Source organism: Orycteropus afer, unplaced genomic scaffold, assembly GCF_000298275.1.
Source record: "Orycteropus afer afer isolate SDZICR_OR568_19922 unplaced genomic scaffold, OryAfe1.0 scaffold00018, whole genome shotgun sequence".
NCBI classification, from domain to species: Eukaryota; Metazoa; Chordata; class Mammalia; order Tubulidentata; family Orycteropodidae; genus Orycteropus; species Orycteropus afer.
In genome coordinates this window covers 5,849,821-5,867,784 of record NW_006921605.1, presented here as the reverse complement: position 1 = coordinate 5,867,784, position 17,964 = coordinate 5,849,821, and the positions used below count along the sequence as shown (strand labels likewise).

Genomic DNA, 17,964 nt, shown 5'->3' with positions numbered 1-17,964 from the left:
TTCACAGAAGCAAAGCCCAAACCACACCCACTGCCGTGGAGTCCATTCTGACTCACAGCGCCCCTAGAGGACAGAGGGGAACTGCCCCACAGGGTGTCCAAGGCTGTGAATACTTATAGAAGCAGCCTATCACATCTTTCTCCCCTTACAGTGGCTGGTGGGTTTGAACTGCTGACCATTCGGGTAGCAGCCGAGTGCTTTAACCACTGGACAACCCAGGCTTGCCATAAGTCAGGTTTGGCTTGATGGTTTTGGAAGGAAATCTCTGGCACTTGGGAAATGGAATAAACAGTTGTCAAATCATAAAATAAAGCAAGCATTGACCAACCCCCCCCCCAAAAAAAAACCCAAAATAATTTAGGAAAAGAAACAAATCATTGACAATAAGGACAAAAACAGTTTAAAAGAAAAAAGCACTGACATCTAGATAAAACAATAGAGCAGGGCTTCCTCCTGTGTGGCTGTCGGCAAAGAAACAAAGGAGTTCTAACAGCAGAGTGGAGGAGAGGGGTCAGGAGAGACTTCTAGCAAGAGGTGATGGCAGTGGGTGCACTGCTGTCCTCCGATGAGCTGGACGGGTGAAGTACCACTGCGCTCTGTGACTTAGTGTGTTGCTTTCCTTTTATTTCAGCAAATAAAACGTAGAAGAACTTTCATAGGTTCTATCGCACATCCCCCAACTCAGTTTTCTCGGGAACTGTGGAGTTTTCTGCCAATGATCAGAATCAGGTGGTTCATTCACTCACTCACAGATACTTAAAAATTGCCCTGCTGTGGATTCCGACTCACAGCACCCCTGGAGGACAGAGTGGAACTGCACCACAGGGTTTCCAAGGCTGTCAATCTTCATGGAAGCAAAGCCCAAACCACACCCACTGCCCTGGAGTTGATTCTGACCCACAGCGCCCCTAGAGGGCAGAGTGGAACTGCACCCCAGGGTTTCCAAGGTTGTCAATCTTCATGGAAGCAAAGCCCAAACTATACCCACTGCTGTGGATTCGAGTCCACCTCACAGCGCCCCTAGAGGACAGAGTGGAACTGCCACATAGGGTTTTTCATGTGGAAAAGACTGCCTCATCTTTCTCCCACCCAGCGACTGGTGGGTTCAAACCACCAACTTGACCTTTTGGTTAGCAGCTCAATGCTCCAACCACTCCACCACCAGAGCCCTCTGTCCTTTTAAACTCCCTAAGACCTAATATGGAAGTGCCGGTGGCACAACGGTTACGCGTTTGGCTGCAAACTGAGAGGTTAGTGGTTCAAACCCACCAGCTGTTGTGAGGAAGAAAGACCTGGCAATGTGCTCCCATAAAGATCAGAGGCTAGAACACCCTTTGGGCAGCTCTGGCCTTTCAGATGGGTCACTTCGAGTCTCAGTCTACTTGATGGCACCCAACAACATGCTGGCCTCTGGCTCCAAACGGAAACTTATTTATTTATTTATTTTTAAACTCCCCATCCTCTCTCCCCACCACCACTAGTCACCACTGATCCTCTTTTGTCCCGATGATGTACCTGTTCTAGACACTTCATGTAGGAGCCCTGGTGGCACAACATTAAAGTGCTTGGGTGCTAACTGAAAGTCCTGAGGGTTGAACCCACCAGCTGCCCTGCAGGAGAGACACCCGGCAATCTGCTGCCGTAAGGATTAAACCCAACCAAACCCACTGCCGTCAGATTCACTGGGATCCTGATTCACAGCGACCCTACAGACAGAGAACTGCCCCATAGAGCTGCCGAGGCAGTCATCTTCACAGAGGCAGTTGGCCACAACTTTGCTCCTGAGGACGGCTTGGTGGATTCGAACCACCCACCTCTGGGTTGGCAGCTGAGGGCTTTAAACACTGGCTCACCAGGGCTCCTCCCATAAAGGTCACAGCCTAGGAAACCCTACAGGCAGTTCTACTTTGCCACACGGGCTCGCTCTGGCGGCACGGAGCACACACCCTGCCTGCCTGGCGTTGCTTCTCTCCGGTGTCCGGCCGAGTTCTTCCAAGTGCATTATAACAGCTCTGGCTGGCTTTAACTATTTGCAAGGTCAGTCTCGTCCTCCGATGAGAGAAGCCCTGAGAGGGTCCTGCCTCTGACACCACTGTTTGGTTCTGGGATGAAAAGGGAGTCTTTGGATTAGACTTTTTTGCTACAAGAATGCTCTCCTACCATTTGCTTCCTGACAGTCACAGAAGCTTCTAGAAACCCTAAGACAGCATAAGCAGGCGTGTTAGGCTGGACCCTCATGCACCAGGACCTGGCACTTGTCTTTCCCACAGGACCCTGGAATTCATTCCATGCCATCAAGGCAGCCCCCCGGCTGCTGCCTGCCCTTCATTCTGCTGTGAAGCCAGCCCCAGGGGACTTCTCTGTGACAGCAGGACCCTCCCCAGCTGACAGGAGCCAGAGGAAGGGGACTCTCTCCTCTGCAGCAAACAGTCCCGTTCCCAGAGAATCAGTCATTAAACAACTCCAGCACGTGCGTGGATAACCTGCCTCTACACACGCGCATATGAAACAAGCCTACGAAAGTCTAGAAGTAACACGCGGGCCAAGGGTTGGGGCAGTCACGGCGCAGTGTCGTGCACATCCGGCTGGGCGGCGCTGGCGGCTGTGTGGGGCGCGGCGGCTGGCCTACATGTCATAGAGCCTGAGCTGCTCCCGCACGTCCCCGTCGGACATCTCCCCGAACGTCTCCTTGTTGTCCTTCATGAGCTTGAAGATAGCGTCCAGCTGTTCCTTCTGGACTCTGTCAAGGAGAAAGGACAGAGAGAGATGCTCCTGACCCAGGTGGGGAGACACCTGGGGTTTCCCGTCTCCCTTGTGGCTACGTTTGCTTTTCTCATCAAGCAGAAAACGAAAATTAAACAACAAGGAATAGCAATAAAACAAGGCCTACTCGAAACTCAGGAGATGGTTTGTCTAACAAACTCGTCTTCTGAGAGGCTCTAAGTCTCAGTTTACCTCGGAGGTTTGGGGACCCCAGAGTTTCACTCATGTTCCCTTTAAGTCTCATGTTAATGTCTACCGCCATGACATATGTTCCACTCAGTGGCCTGAGATCCAATGAAGGAGTATGTTGGCAACAGTGCTGTTTTTCACCTTGTTTAAAAAGGGAGAAGACCTCCGCTGGCAAGGAGGGAAGACCCAGGTGTGTATGCAAGGGTGCTTGGCCAAGGGTACGGACAGGCGGAAAGCCAGCCGTGGGGCTTCAGGAAGGGACACCCTTGCCTGATCTGCAGACACGTCTCACCAGCTAATGGGCCAGGCTGAGGCCTGACCTGAAGGCTTCCCCACACAGGCTGAGGCTGGGGGCAAGACTCTGTCCTCTCCCTGAGTCTCGCCCACAGCCACGTGACCAGCACAGGACAAGTCCCCCCTGAACACAAACATGGACGGGTGGGGCGAAAATCTAGGCACAGACCAGGGAACAGTACGGTCCTTGTTTGGGCCAGTCGGGGCCTGCACGTGTCTGCCCGGCTGGGCTGTGCATCCTGGTTGGGTCTCAGTCTTGCAGTTTCCACCCCACCACTGGGCACAGGCCACCCTCAGAGAATTTCAGCCCATCCGTCGACCGAACTCTCATCACTTCAGGTCACCAGAGTGCAGGACTTTGATGCAGCTTCCGGGCTGACATCCCCAGTGCCGTCTCAAAGTCTGGCTTTTCCCCAACATACTCCTTCTGCTAGGACCCTTGCTTCCCTAGCCACCCAACTTTCATTCAGAACAAAGGCTGGTTTGCTGACTAGAGCAGCATTCAGAAGTGGGGACACTCAGGTCCTAACTCCAGTGTCTCTGTCCCTCTGGGGACAGTCTCTACAGCCAGTTTTCCTGTCTGGAGAAGGGGCAGCCTGCAAGGGGGGACCCTGCCCCAGAGGATGCTGGGAGGCAAGAGATGGGTGCTGAGCACCTTGGATGGAGCCGCCACCCAGCTGTGCTCTCCCTCGGGGCACGCACGTGATCCCACGCTTTGGACAGCTGTGGCAGAGTGGGCACATGATTTCAGCCTTCACTGGTGAGTGGAAGGAGAGCTCAAATTGGAATGGGTTCAAACATATATATTTTTTTAATTTACAAAGTGGAACTGAAGAAACACACAGTAACCGAGACCCTCTGCTCAGAGTTTATTGGACTGAACGAGGCCGGACGTACAGACCCCAGCCGTCAGGATCAGGAGCCACTAAGACTGGGTGCCTGCAAGAAACCTAGATGACCATCCCTGGAGGAGTCACCTACGTATGGTAGCAGGTCAGACCCAGCCTGGGCACGGATATTGATGTTGCTATTTGGGGATACATGTGGTCACAAGAGTGTGTCTTCTGTTGGTCATGTGGCTCTATGTCAAAGGCGCTGACTCTGTGGCCGGCTGTTTTGCCCCAAGTCCCTGAACTTCACTAAGGTATTAGGCCCAGAGGTCACTGGGAATGTCACACGCCCTAGGGGCTGACACTGGACATTTCCTGGCCTTCCATTAAATGGAAAAAAAAAATCTCTATAGATTAATGTACTGCTTACCAGCAATTCTAGGAACCACTCATTAGTTTGATATAAATGATGTCACATATAAAATTCCAGGAGACTAGCTGGGCTGATGTGATTATCCAGCAAATTCCAGCTTGTCTATGAAGCCTTGTAGGGAAAGGCTTAAGTCAAGACACCGATTTTAAGTTAACACTATTATTGCTTCTGCCAGCGTTAGGAAGGAGCTCTGGTGGCACAGTGGTTAAAACATTTGGCTGCTAACGAAAAGGTCGGCAGTTCGAACCCACTAGCCGCTCCGTAGAAGAAAGACGAGGCAGTTTGCTCAGTCAAGATTTACAGCCTTGGACACCTTATGAGGCAATTCTACCCTATCCTGTAGGGTCACTAGGAGCCAGAATCGACTCAATGGCAGTGGGGTGGGTGGTGGGCAGAGTCAGGGGGGGGACTGGGCTGAGCTGGTGAGAATCGAGCAGAAAGGCCTTTTAGCAGAGAAATAGGGGCAACGGTTGAAGTCCAGACCGGCCCTGCTCTTTGCTGCCCAGTGATCAGGGGCATCTCTCATGCCCTACAGCTGAGCCAGCCCGAAAGGAGGAGGCACGTGGGACCACGTGAGCCCCTATGGGAAAGGAGGAGGGGGACCACTCCTGAGTCAGCGGGCCAGCCAAGCTCTACCTCATTTGTCTGTCACAGAAAGTGGGGGAAGGGTTGGAATAAAATTGTATTCGGATTTTAAAACATCAAAGTTGTGGAAATTGGTGATACTCAAGGTGAAGGGAGTCCCTGGGTGGTGGAGCCGGTGAACGGGCTCAGCTGCTCGCTGAGAGGTTGGAAGTTAAGTCTACCACCTCGGAAGAAAGGCCTGGCCATCTAATGACATACACGGGGCCGCCGGGAGTTGGAGCAGAGCTCTGACGGCAACTGGTTTAAGGTGTGTGTGTGTGAGAGAGAGAGAGAGAGAGAGAGAGAGAGAGAGAGAAAGAGGGTGCGTGCAGAGCAAGATTATGTGGTTAAAAAAAAAATCTAAGTCTAAGGTCTGAGATAAAACTCTCAAAACCCTTCACCTTCGCAAAGGGATCCACGTAAGACGTTCCCCTCTAAGGGCCAAAGGCATTTGGAAGGAAGACTGGGCAATCTACTTCTGTAGTGATACCGCCTCCGAAACCCAAGGAGGGGTCGCTATGAGTGGGATCCGACTCCACTGCGGTGAATTTTTTTTTTTTTTAAATTAGCCAATGGGAAGGTCCCGGCTGGGGCGGGGCTCCATCTCTGCAGCGTATGGCGGCAAGACACGCCCCCTGGAGCTGCCTGGGGGGCTCCTCTCTGGGGCTCCGCCTCCTCGCCCAAGCTTTTAGGATGCAACAGGAAAAGGCTTTAGAGGAGGCTAGGGAAAACGCCATTATTCTTCGGTTCTGTAAAGAGAAACAGGAGAGAAAGCTAACTTACACGCGTTCCGTCTTTCGGGTACCACGGGAGAAGAGGAAGGACACAGGGTGAGGGAGGTGGAGGCTTGGAGTCGCAGAGGCCACGCCTGAGGGACGTTTTCCTGCGCAGGGCACTTTGCTCCTCATCTCTTGCAGGCGGTTAGTCTGTTCCACAAACCTGGCCACAGAGCTGGCAAGCGCCCCCCCGCCCCGGCAGGGCCCCTCAACAGCCCACCGACCTGCACTCGGGTCGGTGAGGCATTTAAGGCTGGCAGGCAGTTCCTCTCCTGGGCATTTCTGAAGTTTGTGTTATTGCGCTGGGGATGTTTCTGTTACCCCAGCTCAGCTCCTAGTCCTGTTGGCTGTGGTTTGCCCCCCTCCGTGGATACTGGCACCCTGGGGTGCGTGCTCCTGGGATGAGGCCTGCAGGGTGCCCACATCTTAGAAAGGACCAAAGGCAATGAGAGCACACAGTCATCTGGACCTGTCCTCTGGCGCCCTCTCCTGGAGCATCAGAGTAAGCGTGCATTTCTCACCGGTGCTAGAAACACAGCCTGTCCTGGTCCCCCTGATGGACAGAACCCAGATAGCGTCCTCACCCTGTGGCTCTCTAACTCCTCTTGCCAGCCCGAGACCCACAGGAGTTACAGTACATAAACCCCTGTCGGCGAGAGTCATTTCCATTCCCAGGAAAGTCAAGACAGTCCCTTCAAAATGGGCGTCGGGCCTGCAGGTCCCCATCTCATCAGTGCCAGCCTGATCTATGGCCTGGGTTCCATTTTCCTCTGGGCCAGCTGGTGAGAGGAAGTGCTGCGTACAAGGAGGGGAGCATACGAGGAGAGGGGTGGACAGCCCTGCTTTTCTCCCAGCCGAGCCTTGCCAGACACACCAGCTTGGGGTGGGGCAGGGACACATCACGAGGCTGCGGCCACGCTCTGAGCTGGGCTGGCATCTCCTGGAGCAGCTGCAGTGGACACCCAAGGACCCTCCAAGGGGCCCCACCGATGCTGGTGAAGCTGCGTCTGCCAAGGAAGGGAGCGGTGGGGAACGGAGGGGGGCAGAGAGGGCTCCATTTGGACTTTGCAGCAGCCTCTAGCTTTGCAAACCTGACCACCTTCTGTCCCTCGGTTCCGAGGGCGAGAATGACCAGTGACATCGTGGAGAAGTAATGAGACTTTCTTGCTGTCAGTGCTGGTCCTGATCGCCTGCAAACTTGGGCAGGGAGGCTTCTGGGAAAGCAGCTGACATTCCAGACACTGGCACGCTCGACCATATAAAGGAAGAAGTGACATCTAAGGCTCGGGTTCTGGCCATGATGCTGGCCAGCTGATACACGGGGAGATGGGGGCCTTGCGGCCTTGGCGGGTCAATGAGTGTGCAGCTTCCTGGAGGATCCTGCGGGCCGGAGAAGCAGTCACAGATAGGCCCAGAGCATCTGGTCAGGGAAGAATGCAGCAGGCCAAGGAGAGGTGATGTTTCAGATCGACGGTGACAGGGTGGTCCTAACACCTGCCAGCGCCCCTGTCCCCCTGGGAACTATTGTGCCGTAGAGGACCAGACCAAGCCAGACCTACCAGCCTCTGCAACCCCAAGCACCACCACGCGAGGGACAAAAGCAGCCACGGAGCTGGGTGGCACCATGGCGGGCTGCGCTGGGCCGACCACATGCAGGGTGGGAGGGAGCAAGCAGATGTCAAGGTCACAGACACGTGTCAGAGAGCTGCGTGGAGCATGCTGGGTTGGTGGAAATGAAATGGACACAAACTCCTGCTGCCACACCATGAGGACCGTGCTCAAGGGATAGGAAGTCCACCTGACCCCCTTTCTCAGCCCAGGGCACGTCAGTAATAACTGCAGACGAGGAGTCAGGGGCGCCTCATTCACCCCCAGAGCAGCACCTCGGGCACCTCTGCCATCCAGGAGAAGCGCAAAGCGTAAACTGGAGATTCAGAGACCCTGGGGGCCCAGCAGGCAAAGGCTGTCTTGGGCGACAGAGACTCTGCTCTTGAAAGGGACTGTCCCCTGCCCTTTGCCAAGCTCTGAACACAGGAAATGGTGGCATCTGATCCCAGTCCACCGACTGGTCTCTCTCTCCTTTGGCTGTTCCTTCCAGATGCACAATGTACATCCCCCAGACCGCACAGAACAAGGCCAAGGTCTCCAGGGACCCGGGAGAGGGCAGCACGTCCAACCCTGCAAACGTTTCCAGTGAGAGCCGACAGTAAATATTCTAGGCTCTGTGAGCCCCCCAGGCTCCGTGACAACTGCTGTCACGGTGGTTGTGGAGCAAACACAGCCATAGATAACAGGAAAACGAGTAAAGTCTGGACTTAGGGAAACAGGCCTGACTTGGCCCTCGGCTCTAGTTTGCACGCCCTTGGAGTCACAGCTCCGGAGCACAGGTGGCTCTCAGGGTTCCGGCCCTGCCCTGCTTAATAAGCCGCAGTAAGACTAAAGCGGTGTCAGCTGCATGGTTGGGCTGCAGGGCAACGCCACCTACACTGGGCGGCCCCCTAAGTCCCAGGAACGGCAGGCAGCAGCACCCCCATCGGCCAGCCCTGTAGGCCTGTCAGGCCCTCGACTACCCCAGCCCCCAGAACAGGGGCCTATTCTGCAGGGGCCCTTTGCTTGAGAAGAATGAGCCGGGGCTCAGGTGGGACACAGGGGTATTAATTGGTGATGGAGGGGGTGGGGGAGAGGAGTTTAGACCAAGTCAGCGGTGGGGAGGGGGGGGGGAGACGGACACATTAGCACGGTATGAGGGAGGCTAGTCTAAGAAACCAATCTCCTTACCAAAAGGATTTGCAAGGGTTTTGGTGGCTCAGGACCTAAGGAACTTGCTACAGGGAAGTGAGGTCAGAGGTCAGCTCAATCCTGGAACACAAAGGCAGCAGATGGGTCACCCCAGAGGCAGCTGGGCAGGACCCCGGTGGGGATGGGCTCACAGCGGAGCCGGGGAGGTTTCTGTCTGCGCCTTGGAGAGGAACCCCCCTGGGGAGGGTGGAAGAAGCTGATGACACTCCCAGGAGAGGAAAATGGATTCTCAGGGCCAGACTTCCTGCCTCTTGAGGGATCTGGTTCTGTGTTGCTAAATGAATAAACCTTCCTTCCAGTGTTGGGGCAACCTCCAGGTTGCCAGGGCCCAGAAAACAAACCGCTTAGCCTCTTCCCTCACCCAGAAGCCCGCCAGGCTGTGTGCACAGGCCACACACCCACCGTCTCCTGCCGCCTTGCTTCCCGAATGTTCCCTCGCAGGATGGCCTGGAGAGAAAATGCTGAGGGAAGCCTTCAGGGAGCTGGGGGTGGCGCGGAAATAGCCCAATTCCACAAGCCAGAAGCTGAGCAGCTGCAGCCGTCTGAGCTCCACGGAGCAGAACAGGGAAAAAATCACCCGCGGGCGGGCGTGGGTGCGGGGAGGCTGCCGGCCGGCTGAACACCGAGAACCCCGCTTTGTCCTGTGATAAATCGGCTTTGTCACGAGCTCCGCTCCTAAGTGAACAGCTGGATCTCTTCCAGGCTCTTCCCTGGCATCTCGCTTTTTTTTTTTTTTAGGGGAGGGGGAAGGGCTGCCTTGGGGTGGGGTGAATGCGAGGAAGGTCCTGTCCCCTCCCCTCCTACCACAAGCTGCCTCCTGCCCACACTGGCTCTAGAGGGACCCAGGGACACTGGGCTAGAGGTGGCGGCGGTGGTTACGTGTGACAAGTCGATTCCCACTCATAACAACTCTATGAAACCAAACCACACTCCCCTGCAGGACAGAGTGGAACTGCCCCATAGGGTTTCCATGGCTGTACATCTTCACAGAAGCGGACTGCCTCCTCTTTCTCCCAACGTGCGCCTGGTGGGTGTGAACCACCGACCTTTTGGTTAGCAGCCCAGCACTTCCACTGCACCACCAGGGTTTCTTTTGGCTGAAGATTACGGGACAGGAAAGAACGCCAAATCTAACTGGAGGGCTGGGCCAGTGGGCGTGGCTCGTGGGAGCCCCGCCTCCAGCAGCGGCTCCTACTCGAAGGGGTGGTTCCTTGGAGACTTAAGGCTGGTCAGTGCCCAGGACAGGGCAGCCTACCTTTGCTCCTCCTCCAGCTCCTCTTTGGTCATCATCTGCGTGTACTGGTTCCCTCGCAGCTTCCCAGGGCTGTATTTGAAGAAGGTCTCCTCTCCTGTGGAGAGCAAAGTGGAGGTGTGGATTCAGGGCCCCGCCCACAAGTCCCAGGTCCCCTTCCCCTGGATGAATTACAAGAGAAGCACTGGGTGGGTCAGAGAGCCCGCCCCCTTCAAAGCGAGGCACGCAAGTCCCCACGCAGGGCCCCAGGCCTCAGAGCAGCCATCTCTCCGTCGCTGCACCTGGCTCCCCTCCCATGAAGTCGTCCTGCGTCTCCAGTGGAAGCACACCGAGGAAATGAGACGCCCAGGGAGAAAGTAGTCCCTGTTCGCGTACTGTCTGCCGCCTGCCCGGTGATGGCACCCCGCCACCTAGCCGCAGTGGAGGCCTCTTAGCAGCCATCCGGCTAAGCTAATTCAACCGCAGCCGCCTGGGAGACTTATCTCCAGAAGCAGGCATGTGGGGGCCGGTTCTCCGCCTCTCCCAGGTCCAGAAGGTGGTGTGAAACAGACAGGTGGGGCCACACACTCAAGAGCCCCTCCATTTCCCCTTGGGCAGGTGTGCCCAGCCGTCCAGAAATCCAGAATCCCACTCATCTGATACCAGAGGTGTAATGTCAGCCAGGCCCATGCCTCCACTACACACACAGACACACACACACTTATTAGAAATCAGAAAATAAAATTTAAAATAGACCCAGCCCACAACAGGGTGGGAGCCCCTGGGGGTTGCTGGTCAGGTTAAAGGCAGTCATCAAATGCGCTTAGTGCTACCAAAGACGCCTCCTGGATCTGCGGGTCCCTGAAGCCAGCCCACAGCTGCCTCCAACAGTGGGGGCTGTGGGGGGCACACGGGCTAGGACAGGAGGGCAAGGGGGTGAGGATGCGTGCCGGGTGCAGAGCAGCGAGCTCACAGGGCAAGGGCTGGGGCGGAACTGAGCAGAGCCGACCCTAAAGGCTTCGCTTGGCAGGAGCTGATGGAGGGAATTCTCCGGCCATGGAAGCAGTACCCTCACGTGAGGCTTCCACTGGCCCTGGGGACCGAGGGTAGACTGGTTCGTCTCATGCGAGTTCCACTAAAGTATAAAGGACCAGCAAACCACTGGCCCCACAGATGCTGTTCTAGAGCTTTTGCCTGTTTATCACGCCAGCGCCAGGGGTCTCAGATACCTCCATGTCCTGTCAGACTGCAGGCAAAGCCGGCCACCTGTTCTCTGAAGGCATCAGAGAGGCAGGTGGGCTCCAGGGAGGGACAGGCTACAGCCTCTCAGGTGGCTTTCCTCTGAGCCAAGCGGAAGTAAGTTCTGGCTGTAAACTTGGGACGCAGACACTGCATTGTGGGTGTTTTGTTTCTTGTTCAGCAGGCCTTTGCTTAGAAGGAGAAGCTGGCCTGTTGCTCACTCTGCACATTCATTTCCCAAGGCAACTCTATAGGACAGAGTAGAACTGCCCCATAGGGTTTCCAAGCCTGTAATCTTTGTGGAAGCAGACAGTTACATCTTTCTCCTGCAAAGTGGCTGACGGGTTCAAACCGTCGACCTTTCAGTTAGCGGCCGAGTGCTTAACCACCACGCCACCAGGGCTTCTACTACTTGTCCGAGGGCTGATTTTTACGGAGCCCTGTTCAGGCGCTGGGCCTGCAGCAGTGAAAGAACATCCCGTAAGCGAACCCGCAAGCGCAACGCACAGCCTGCCAGTTGGCCCCTGTAGGAGGCAGAGAGGAGAGGAGGAGGGGAGGGGCTTCGAGGAAGTTAAAATGGGGTGTGTGTGGGAGGGACGCTTTACAGGCTTCACAGAAGGTGAGGCTGCAGTGCCTGGGGTTTCCATCCAAGCAAAGGGGAGGGAGCCTGCCTGAAGGTCTGAGGACTAGCAGAGGCGGCAGGGGCTTAGGGGCGGGGGACCCAAGAGACAGGACATTGAACCAGAGAGGATGGGTGGGGCTGGATGAGTGGCTGGCAGCCATGGTGAGACTTTCCCTCACCCTGAGCTGGGAGCCCTGGGGGCCTGGAGCAGGGATAGTTTCGTCCCTGGCCTTCACTGGGAACCCAGTCCCCATCAGCTGGCTCTTCCCTGCAGGCCCAGCTCCGCTACTGTGTGCCAAGGCCCCGAGAGCGCCATTCCCTCCAGGCCGAGGGACCAGGAGCTTGGGTTTGGACAGGATGCTACCGGTGCTCGACGTGCCAATCTGTGGCCACTGTTCAGAGCTGTTGCCTGCACCCGGGAGGGGCTGGGGGTGTGGTTACTGGCGCCCTGGTGTCTGCATTATGAGAATTGTGGCCTTCTCAGAAGGAGCTGGACCTCAGAGAGACAACTGGCACAGAAAACCAATGAAATCTCCCCGGTAAGGCATGTCACTGTACTTTAGAAAAAATAAAATCATCACGGGATCTGCCAGCTGGGTACCCTTCTGCATTTCAATCTCTGGGGCAGGTCTGATGGGTTTCCTTTTTTCCTAGCTGCCTGCAATGCGTGACTCGTAAAGGCTCCTGTTTAATCAAGGGGGTGTCCCAGAGGATAAACAGGGGTGCCAGTCCTGCTAGACCTCAGGGGTTCCATCTGACAGCCCCTTGGGGGTAGGGGCTGGGGTGGGGGTGTCTTCTTCCTGCTTCCATGAATCCATGCATGAGAGAAGTAATGTCGCAACAGCCACACTAAGCAATTAGCCTCATGAAGATGGCTACGGGCCCATGGGTGTCTCCTCGGACAGCTGGGGCCACAGACCCGCCCTGGCAGGAGGTAGATGGGGCTGTGGAACATCCAGGAGCAGCAGCTCAGATATGGAGGGAGGGCTTGGTGACACCACTGTCACCTGTGGGGACCGACAGCAGTTATCAGGAAGAGTGGCCTGAGGAGACCCTTCCCAGGGTCTTGGCTTGGGCCTCCCTCTGGGTCCGCGAGTCACTAACAGGATCCATGTGGCAGGGATGGACTCCAGGGCCACAGTTCTTGTGCACCCCAACTCCTGGCTGATCTGGGAAAGCAAGGGTCCTCCCTGCTGGGGGCTGAGTCAAGCACCCTGCCTGCTGCCTGCTGCCTGACTAGTCTCCCCCTCCCTCAGCGCCTGTGTTGATGCAAACCTCCCTGCTCGGGCCTTGGGGAGAGCCTGGCCCCCCAGCCCTGCCGCCCAGCCCACTCCTCAGCCATCTTTCCATGCTCTTGCCAGCAGCAGATTATAGTTGTGGCAGCCACGTGACTTTCTTAAAGAGCTGGACTATTTCACACATGCACACAAGAACCGGCCACGCAGATTTCACAGGTGTGGGTGGCCATCTTGCTATGTGGTATGTGCTTTAGTGTTTTTAAGGAATAAAATGTGGCTGACACAGCTCAAGCCTTGCCTAGTGTCTGCTCCACCACTGTTGGAACAAACATACTGCCTCTGGCTGATCGGTTTCCGTCTCCTGTCGGGAGCCTCCAGGACTCTGAAGGCCAAGGGCATTCTGACTAGCCAGCTGGGACTGCTCAGAAATGAGGTGTCGCCTCTCAAAGACCTTTGTTCCGAGGCTTTGTGAAGACATTAAACCAAAAAACTCACCCCACTGCTGTGGAGTTGATTCTGACTCACAGGGACCCTATAGGACACAGTAGAACTGCCCCATAGGGTTTTCATCTTTATGAAAACATTGCTACATCTTTCTCTCGCAGAGGGGCTGGTGTGTTTGAACCACTGACCTTTCGGTTAGCATTGGAATGCATTAACCACTGCACCACCAGAGAGCCTTTGTGAGGCTACTAGTTTCCATAAAATAGGGCCGAGACTTGGGGAGGAATGCCAAAGGCACAAACAGTGGTGAGAAGGGAGCTGGGAGGCCGCAGGCTCTACAGCGTATGGACTGTGTCCACCAGAAGACATGCAGCCGTCCTGACCCCTGGTGAGCATGACCTTGCTTGGAAATGGATCCTCTTCCCTTGAAGATGTCGTAAATTAACATGAGGTCATACTGGAGGAGGCGGGAATCCTAAGTCAACCTGCATGGTATCCTTATAAAAGAGGTAAACAGACACAGAGGGAAGACAGCCATGTAGAGACACAAAGGAGATGGCTGTGTAGAGACAGAAGGAAAGATGGCCATGTGGAGACAGAGGAAGACGGCTGTGTGGAGGCAGAGGGAGACAGCTGGGTGGAGACAGAGGGAGACGGCTGTGTGAGACAGAGGAAGACAGCTATGTGGAGACACAGAGGGAGGATGGCCTGTGTGGAGACAGAGGGAGACGGCCGTGTGGAGACACAGAGGGAGACGGCCGTGTGGAGACAGAGGGAGACAGCCCGTGTGAGGCAGAGGAAGACAGGTCGTGTGAGACAGAGGAAGATGGCCATGTGGAGACACAGAGAGGACAGCCAGGTGATGACAAGACTCAGAAGAAAGACTGCCAGGTGGAGACACAGAGGGAGACGGCCGTGTGGAGACACAGAGGGAGATGGCCGTGTGGAGGCAGAGGAAGACGGCTGTGTGATGACAGATGCAGAGACTACATTGATCTACAAGCCAAGGGACGCCAAGTCACCAGAAACATGGAACAGAATCTCCCTCAGAGCATTCAGAAGGAATCAACGTGGCCAACACCTTGATCTTGGACTCCCAGCCTCCAGACTGTTAGACAACGTATTTCTGTTATTCTAAGACCCCTACTTTGTGGTTCTTTGTCAGGGTAGCCCCAGGACACTGGGATAGATGGTCAGGGTGCTGGTAACATCAGAGGACATGTTTAGTTTGTTCTCAAGAGGGTCCCTTGTACCTGGAGACAACTCACTTTCACAGAAAAGTTGAGACTGGAAGTACAAAGGCAGTGGACATAGCTGTAGGAGACGATGAGAAGCAGGGGTTAGCTGAGAGCAGGCCGGGACATCCCCAGGCTGTGGCAGACTCCGCTGCCAGCCCCTCTCCAAATGCCCCCCACTCCTCTCCTCCTGTGGCCTTCACCCTTAGTAAGGAACGTGTCCGAAGGGATCACAGTGCAGTCCAGGCTCTCAGGCCAGACAAACCAAGCCTCCTCAGGCAGGCCCCACTCACCGTATTCCTCCTCAGGCCCTTCTTGGGGCAGAGCTCTCTCCCCATCTGGGTCCGGTTCCTCCTCCTGCAAGACAAGGAGAGGGGTCAGTCCCCAAGGCATGGGGAGGGTCAGCAACGGTCAATACTTGGATATTTCCACTGAGGGGTTCGAACCCTCGATAAAAGCAAATGGACTGCTGGGCCCATGTTAGGAGAGGTGCACAGAGGAGCCCAGGGAACAGGTAACCACCTTCGGGATGAGGGGAAGCGGTGGGCAGAGTGGGGAGGAGGCGAAGGGGCAGTGAAGGGATGCCCACTGTCACTCACAGCACAGCACCTGTCGTTTGAGTGTGAAAGGGAGGTGTCGGGGGGAACTCTGCCATGTAAACACAACGCCACCTGGGCCAAGATGACAAGGGTAAGATAGGACAAGAAACACACTTCTGAACACCTGTTCCTTTACCTGCACCAGATGGGTGCTGGGGAAAGCACCTGGAATGGACCAAGGGCTCTGTCCCCCGGCCGCAGCGAGTAGAACACAGGGCCCAACAAGGCCAGAAGGAAGCGAACAGGCCACTGGGACCCAGGCCAGGCCGGGCACCACAGAAAAGCTGTGTTCAGGGAAATGGGCTCCATCTTCACTCTAACGTCATTCTCGTTCCTCAACTCTCCCAGTGGCCATTTTCTCACCTCCTTCCCCATGCTCACCAGTGCTTAGATACCATAAACAGATGGCCGGAAGGAATGTTCTGGATGGCTCAGTGGAAGAAAGGCATGACTTCAACCTTCAGGAATGTCAGAGGGTGGAAGGGACCTGCTGGATTGTCTCTAGCTTTATGGGAGTCAAAGGGTGTGGGAGACATGGCCAAGGAAGGGTGACTTAGAAGCCCAGTGGTCAAATACGAAAAATCACTGCAGGCTTAAGAGAAAACCAAAACACCAAACCCACTGTAGCTGAGTCAGGCAACTCATGGCAGCCTCATAGGCTACAGAGTAACTGAGCTCTGTAAGGGTTTTCTTAGCTGTAATCTTCACAGAAGCAGGTTGCCAGGCCTTTCCTCTGTGGTGCTGCTGGGTCGATTTGAACCACCAACCTTTTGATCAGCAGCCAAGTGCAAACTGTTTGTGTCACCCAGGGACCTAGGCTTAAGAGAGGGGTGCACAAATACGGATGCACTATCCAACAGTGGAGAGGATGGCCCAGCTGACAGATTTAAGTCAAGGCCTACAACTGGATGTGGCCAGCTCCCATTCCTGAACATTTTCATCAAAGATTCTACAGATGAATCCTCATCAAAAGGGGGGAAATGCAGAACAGAATTTCAAATTCTCATAGATTCCAGACTTTCTAGAGCCAGTGAGGCTGTATGAACTCCTGAAACTATTGCTCTGAGATTATCTTTAAACCTTAAACTGAAAACATCTCCCAAAGTCTTCTTAAAAACTAACGATGGTTTAACTTCACTAGTAAAGAGTGTCAGCCTTGGGCTCTCTGCTCTTTTAAGACCCACCTACGGGATCAAACTGACAATAGCTACTGAAAAGAGTGTATAGGAAACTTAGGGGACAGTGAGAGTATGCTCATGGAGGAGGGACAACTCAGAAAAGGCGGGTGAGATGGTCGTACAACTCGAAGCATGCCATCACACGCGTTGCCATCAGGTCGGATCCGACTCATAGTGACCCCTCCTTGGGTTTCCGAGGTGGTATCACTGTGGAAGTAGATTGGTCAAACTTCCTTCTGAGGAGTGGCTGGTGGGTTTGAACCGCAAGCCTTCTGGTTAGCAGTCAAATGCCTTAGACACCATGCCACCAGAGCTTGAACTTAAAGCCTCCAAACTGTAAGAGAATAAACTCCTGTTTGTTAAGGCCATCCCATTTATGGTATATTCCTGTCAGAGCGGCACTAGGGAACCAGAACAGAATATGGTACCGGGAGAGTGGGGTGCTGCTCTGACAGATACCTAAAATGTGCAAACAGGAGTAGTGTGTCCTTGACCTGAGACCCTGGCAGAGAGACCCCAGCATACGGCATGGCAGACAGCAGGACAGACGGCAAGAGACCGGCATGAGAGACAGCACCAGCAGAGCCAAGGGAACCGGCATGATACAGCGACAGCCTTACCAGCCCATGCAGGAGAAAGCTTGATGCCTTTGGTTAGGCGGCTTCCTGGCAGAGTGGGTTGCCTTTGGGCACTAATTGGTAAAAGAGACTAGCACAAAATGGAGTAGCAGGTTGGCCGGCCCAGGGAGCAAGAAAGCCGAGTGCTTTTTGGGCAGGGTTTTCCAGTGGAGTGGGTGGCCTTCAGCATTAATCCAGAGAAGCGAAGAGACCAAGGAAACGGAAGCAGAGCTGCCTCAGCGTTAAGGGTAGGACCATGGCCTTTGGGGGTGGAACCATCACAGCCCCCTAGGCTTCAGAGTGAGACCTTCACCAACTTGGTTCTGGGGTGTGGGGCTGCTCGCTTGTGTGGGCCAGTGGGATGGAGCCATAGCTGCTGCCCAACAGTGAGGGGATGGGGCTGCCATGCCCAAGAGGGAGAGGAATGGCCTGCTAGGCCAAGGGGGTGAGGTCACCACTCAGGAACTAGGGGACTGGAGTCACCCAGTGGAGGAGACCTGTACAGATACCACCCATTGAAGATCTGTACAGGTGCCAAGTTGACAACAGGTGGAATTATGGTGGTTATATTTCAAACCATATACAAAAATGAATATATGCAGTCAAAGATCTGCACATAAAACCTAAACCCATAAAATCCATCAAGGAAGATATCAGGACAAACATAGGTGTTGTGATAGTTGGAGCTGTGTGTCAACTTGGCTGGACCACAATTCTGTGTGGTTTAAGCTGTTGTGATGTGGTTATTCCCATGGTGGGATCAGATGATTATGTTTTGAGCAGCCAATCTGTTGAAAGGGAGTTTCCCTAGAGGTGTGGCCTGCTTCCAGTATATCTATGGGCATCCTGGGAA

The 17,964-nt window shown here is 54.8% G+C and overlaps 1 protein-coding gene across 1 annotated transcript; it reads right to left on the bottom strand.

The window, feature by feature from the left end:
• Nucleotides 1-2,625: 2,625 nt before the first annotated feature.
• On the bottom strand, nt 2,626-15,110 carry MXRA7 (matrix remodeling associated 7). Its single transcript, XM_042783529.1, has 3 exons — nt 15,011-15,110; nt 9,964-10,057; nt 2,626-2,740 (listed from the first exon to the last, which is right to left on the bottom strand). Exons 1-3 carry the CDS (start codon nt 15,108-15,110, stop codon nt 2,626-2,628), a joined length of 309 nt encoding a protein of 102 aa, XP_042639463.1.
• Between the last annotated feature and the right edge of the window lie 2,854 nt (nt 15,111-17,964).

What these genes read in the sequence shown, in the direction of transcription:
- MXRA7 (XM_042783529.1), bottom strand. Translation starts at nt 15,110, where the DNA reads ATGCCTTGGGGACTGACCCCTCTCCTTGTCTTGCAGGAGGAGGAACCG. An exon ending in AGGGCCTGAGGAGGAATACG is followed by an intron (nt 10,058 to 15,010) that starts GTGAGTGGGGCC and finishes TGCTCTCCACAG; the next exon opens with GAGAGGAGACCTTCTTCAAA. An exon ending in GAGCTGGAGGAGGAGCAAAG is followed by an intron (nt 2,741 to 9,963) that starts GTAGGCTGCCCT and finishes TCTCCTTGACAG; the next exon opens with AGTCCAGAAGGAACAGCTGG.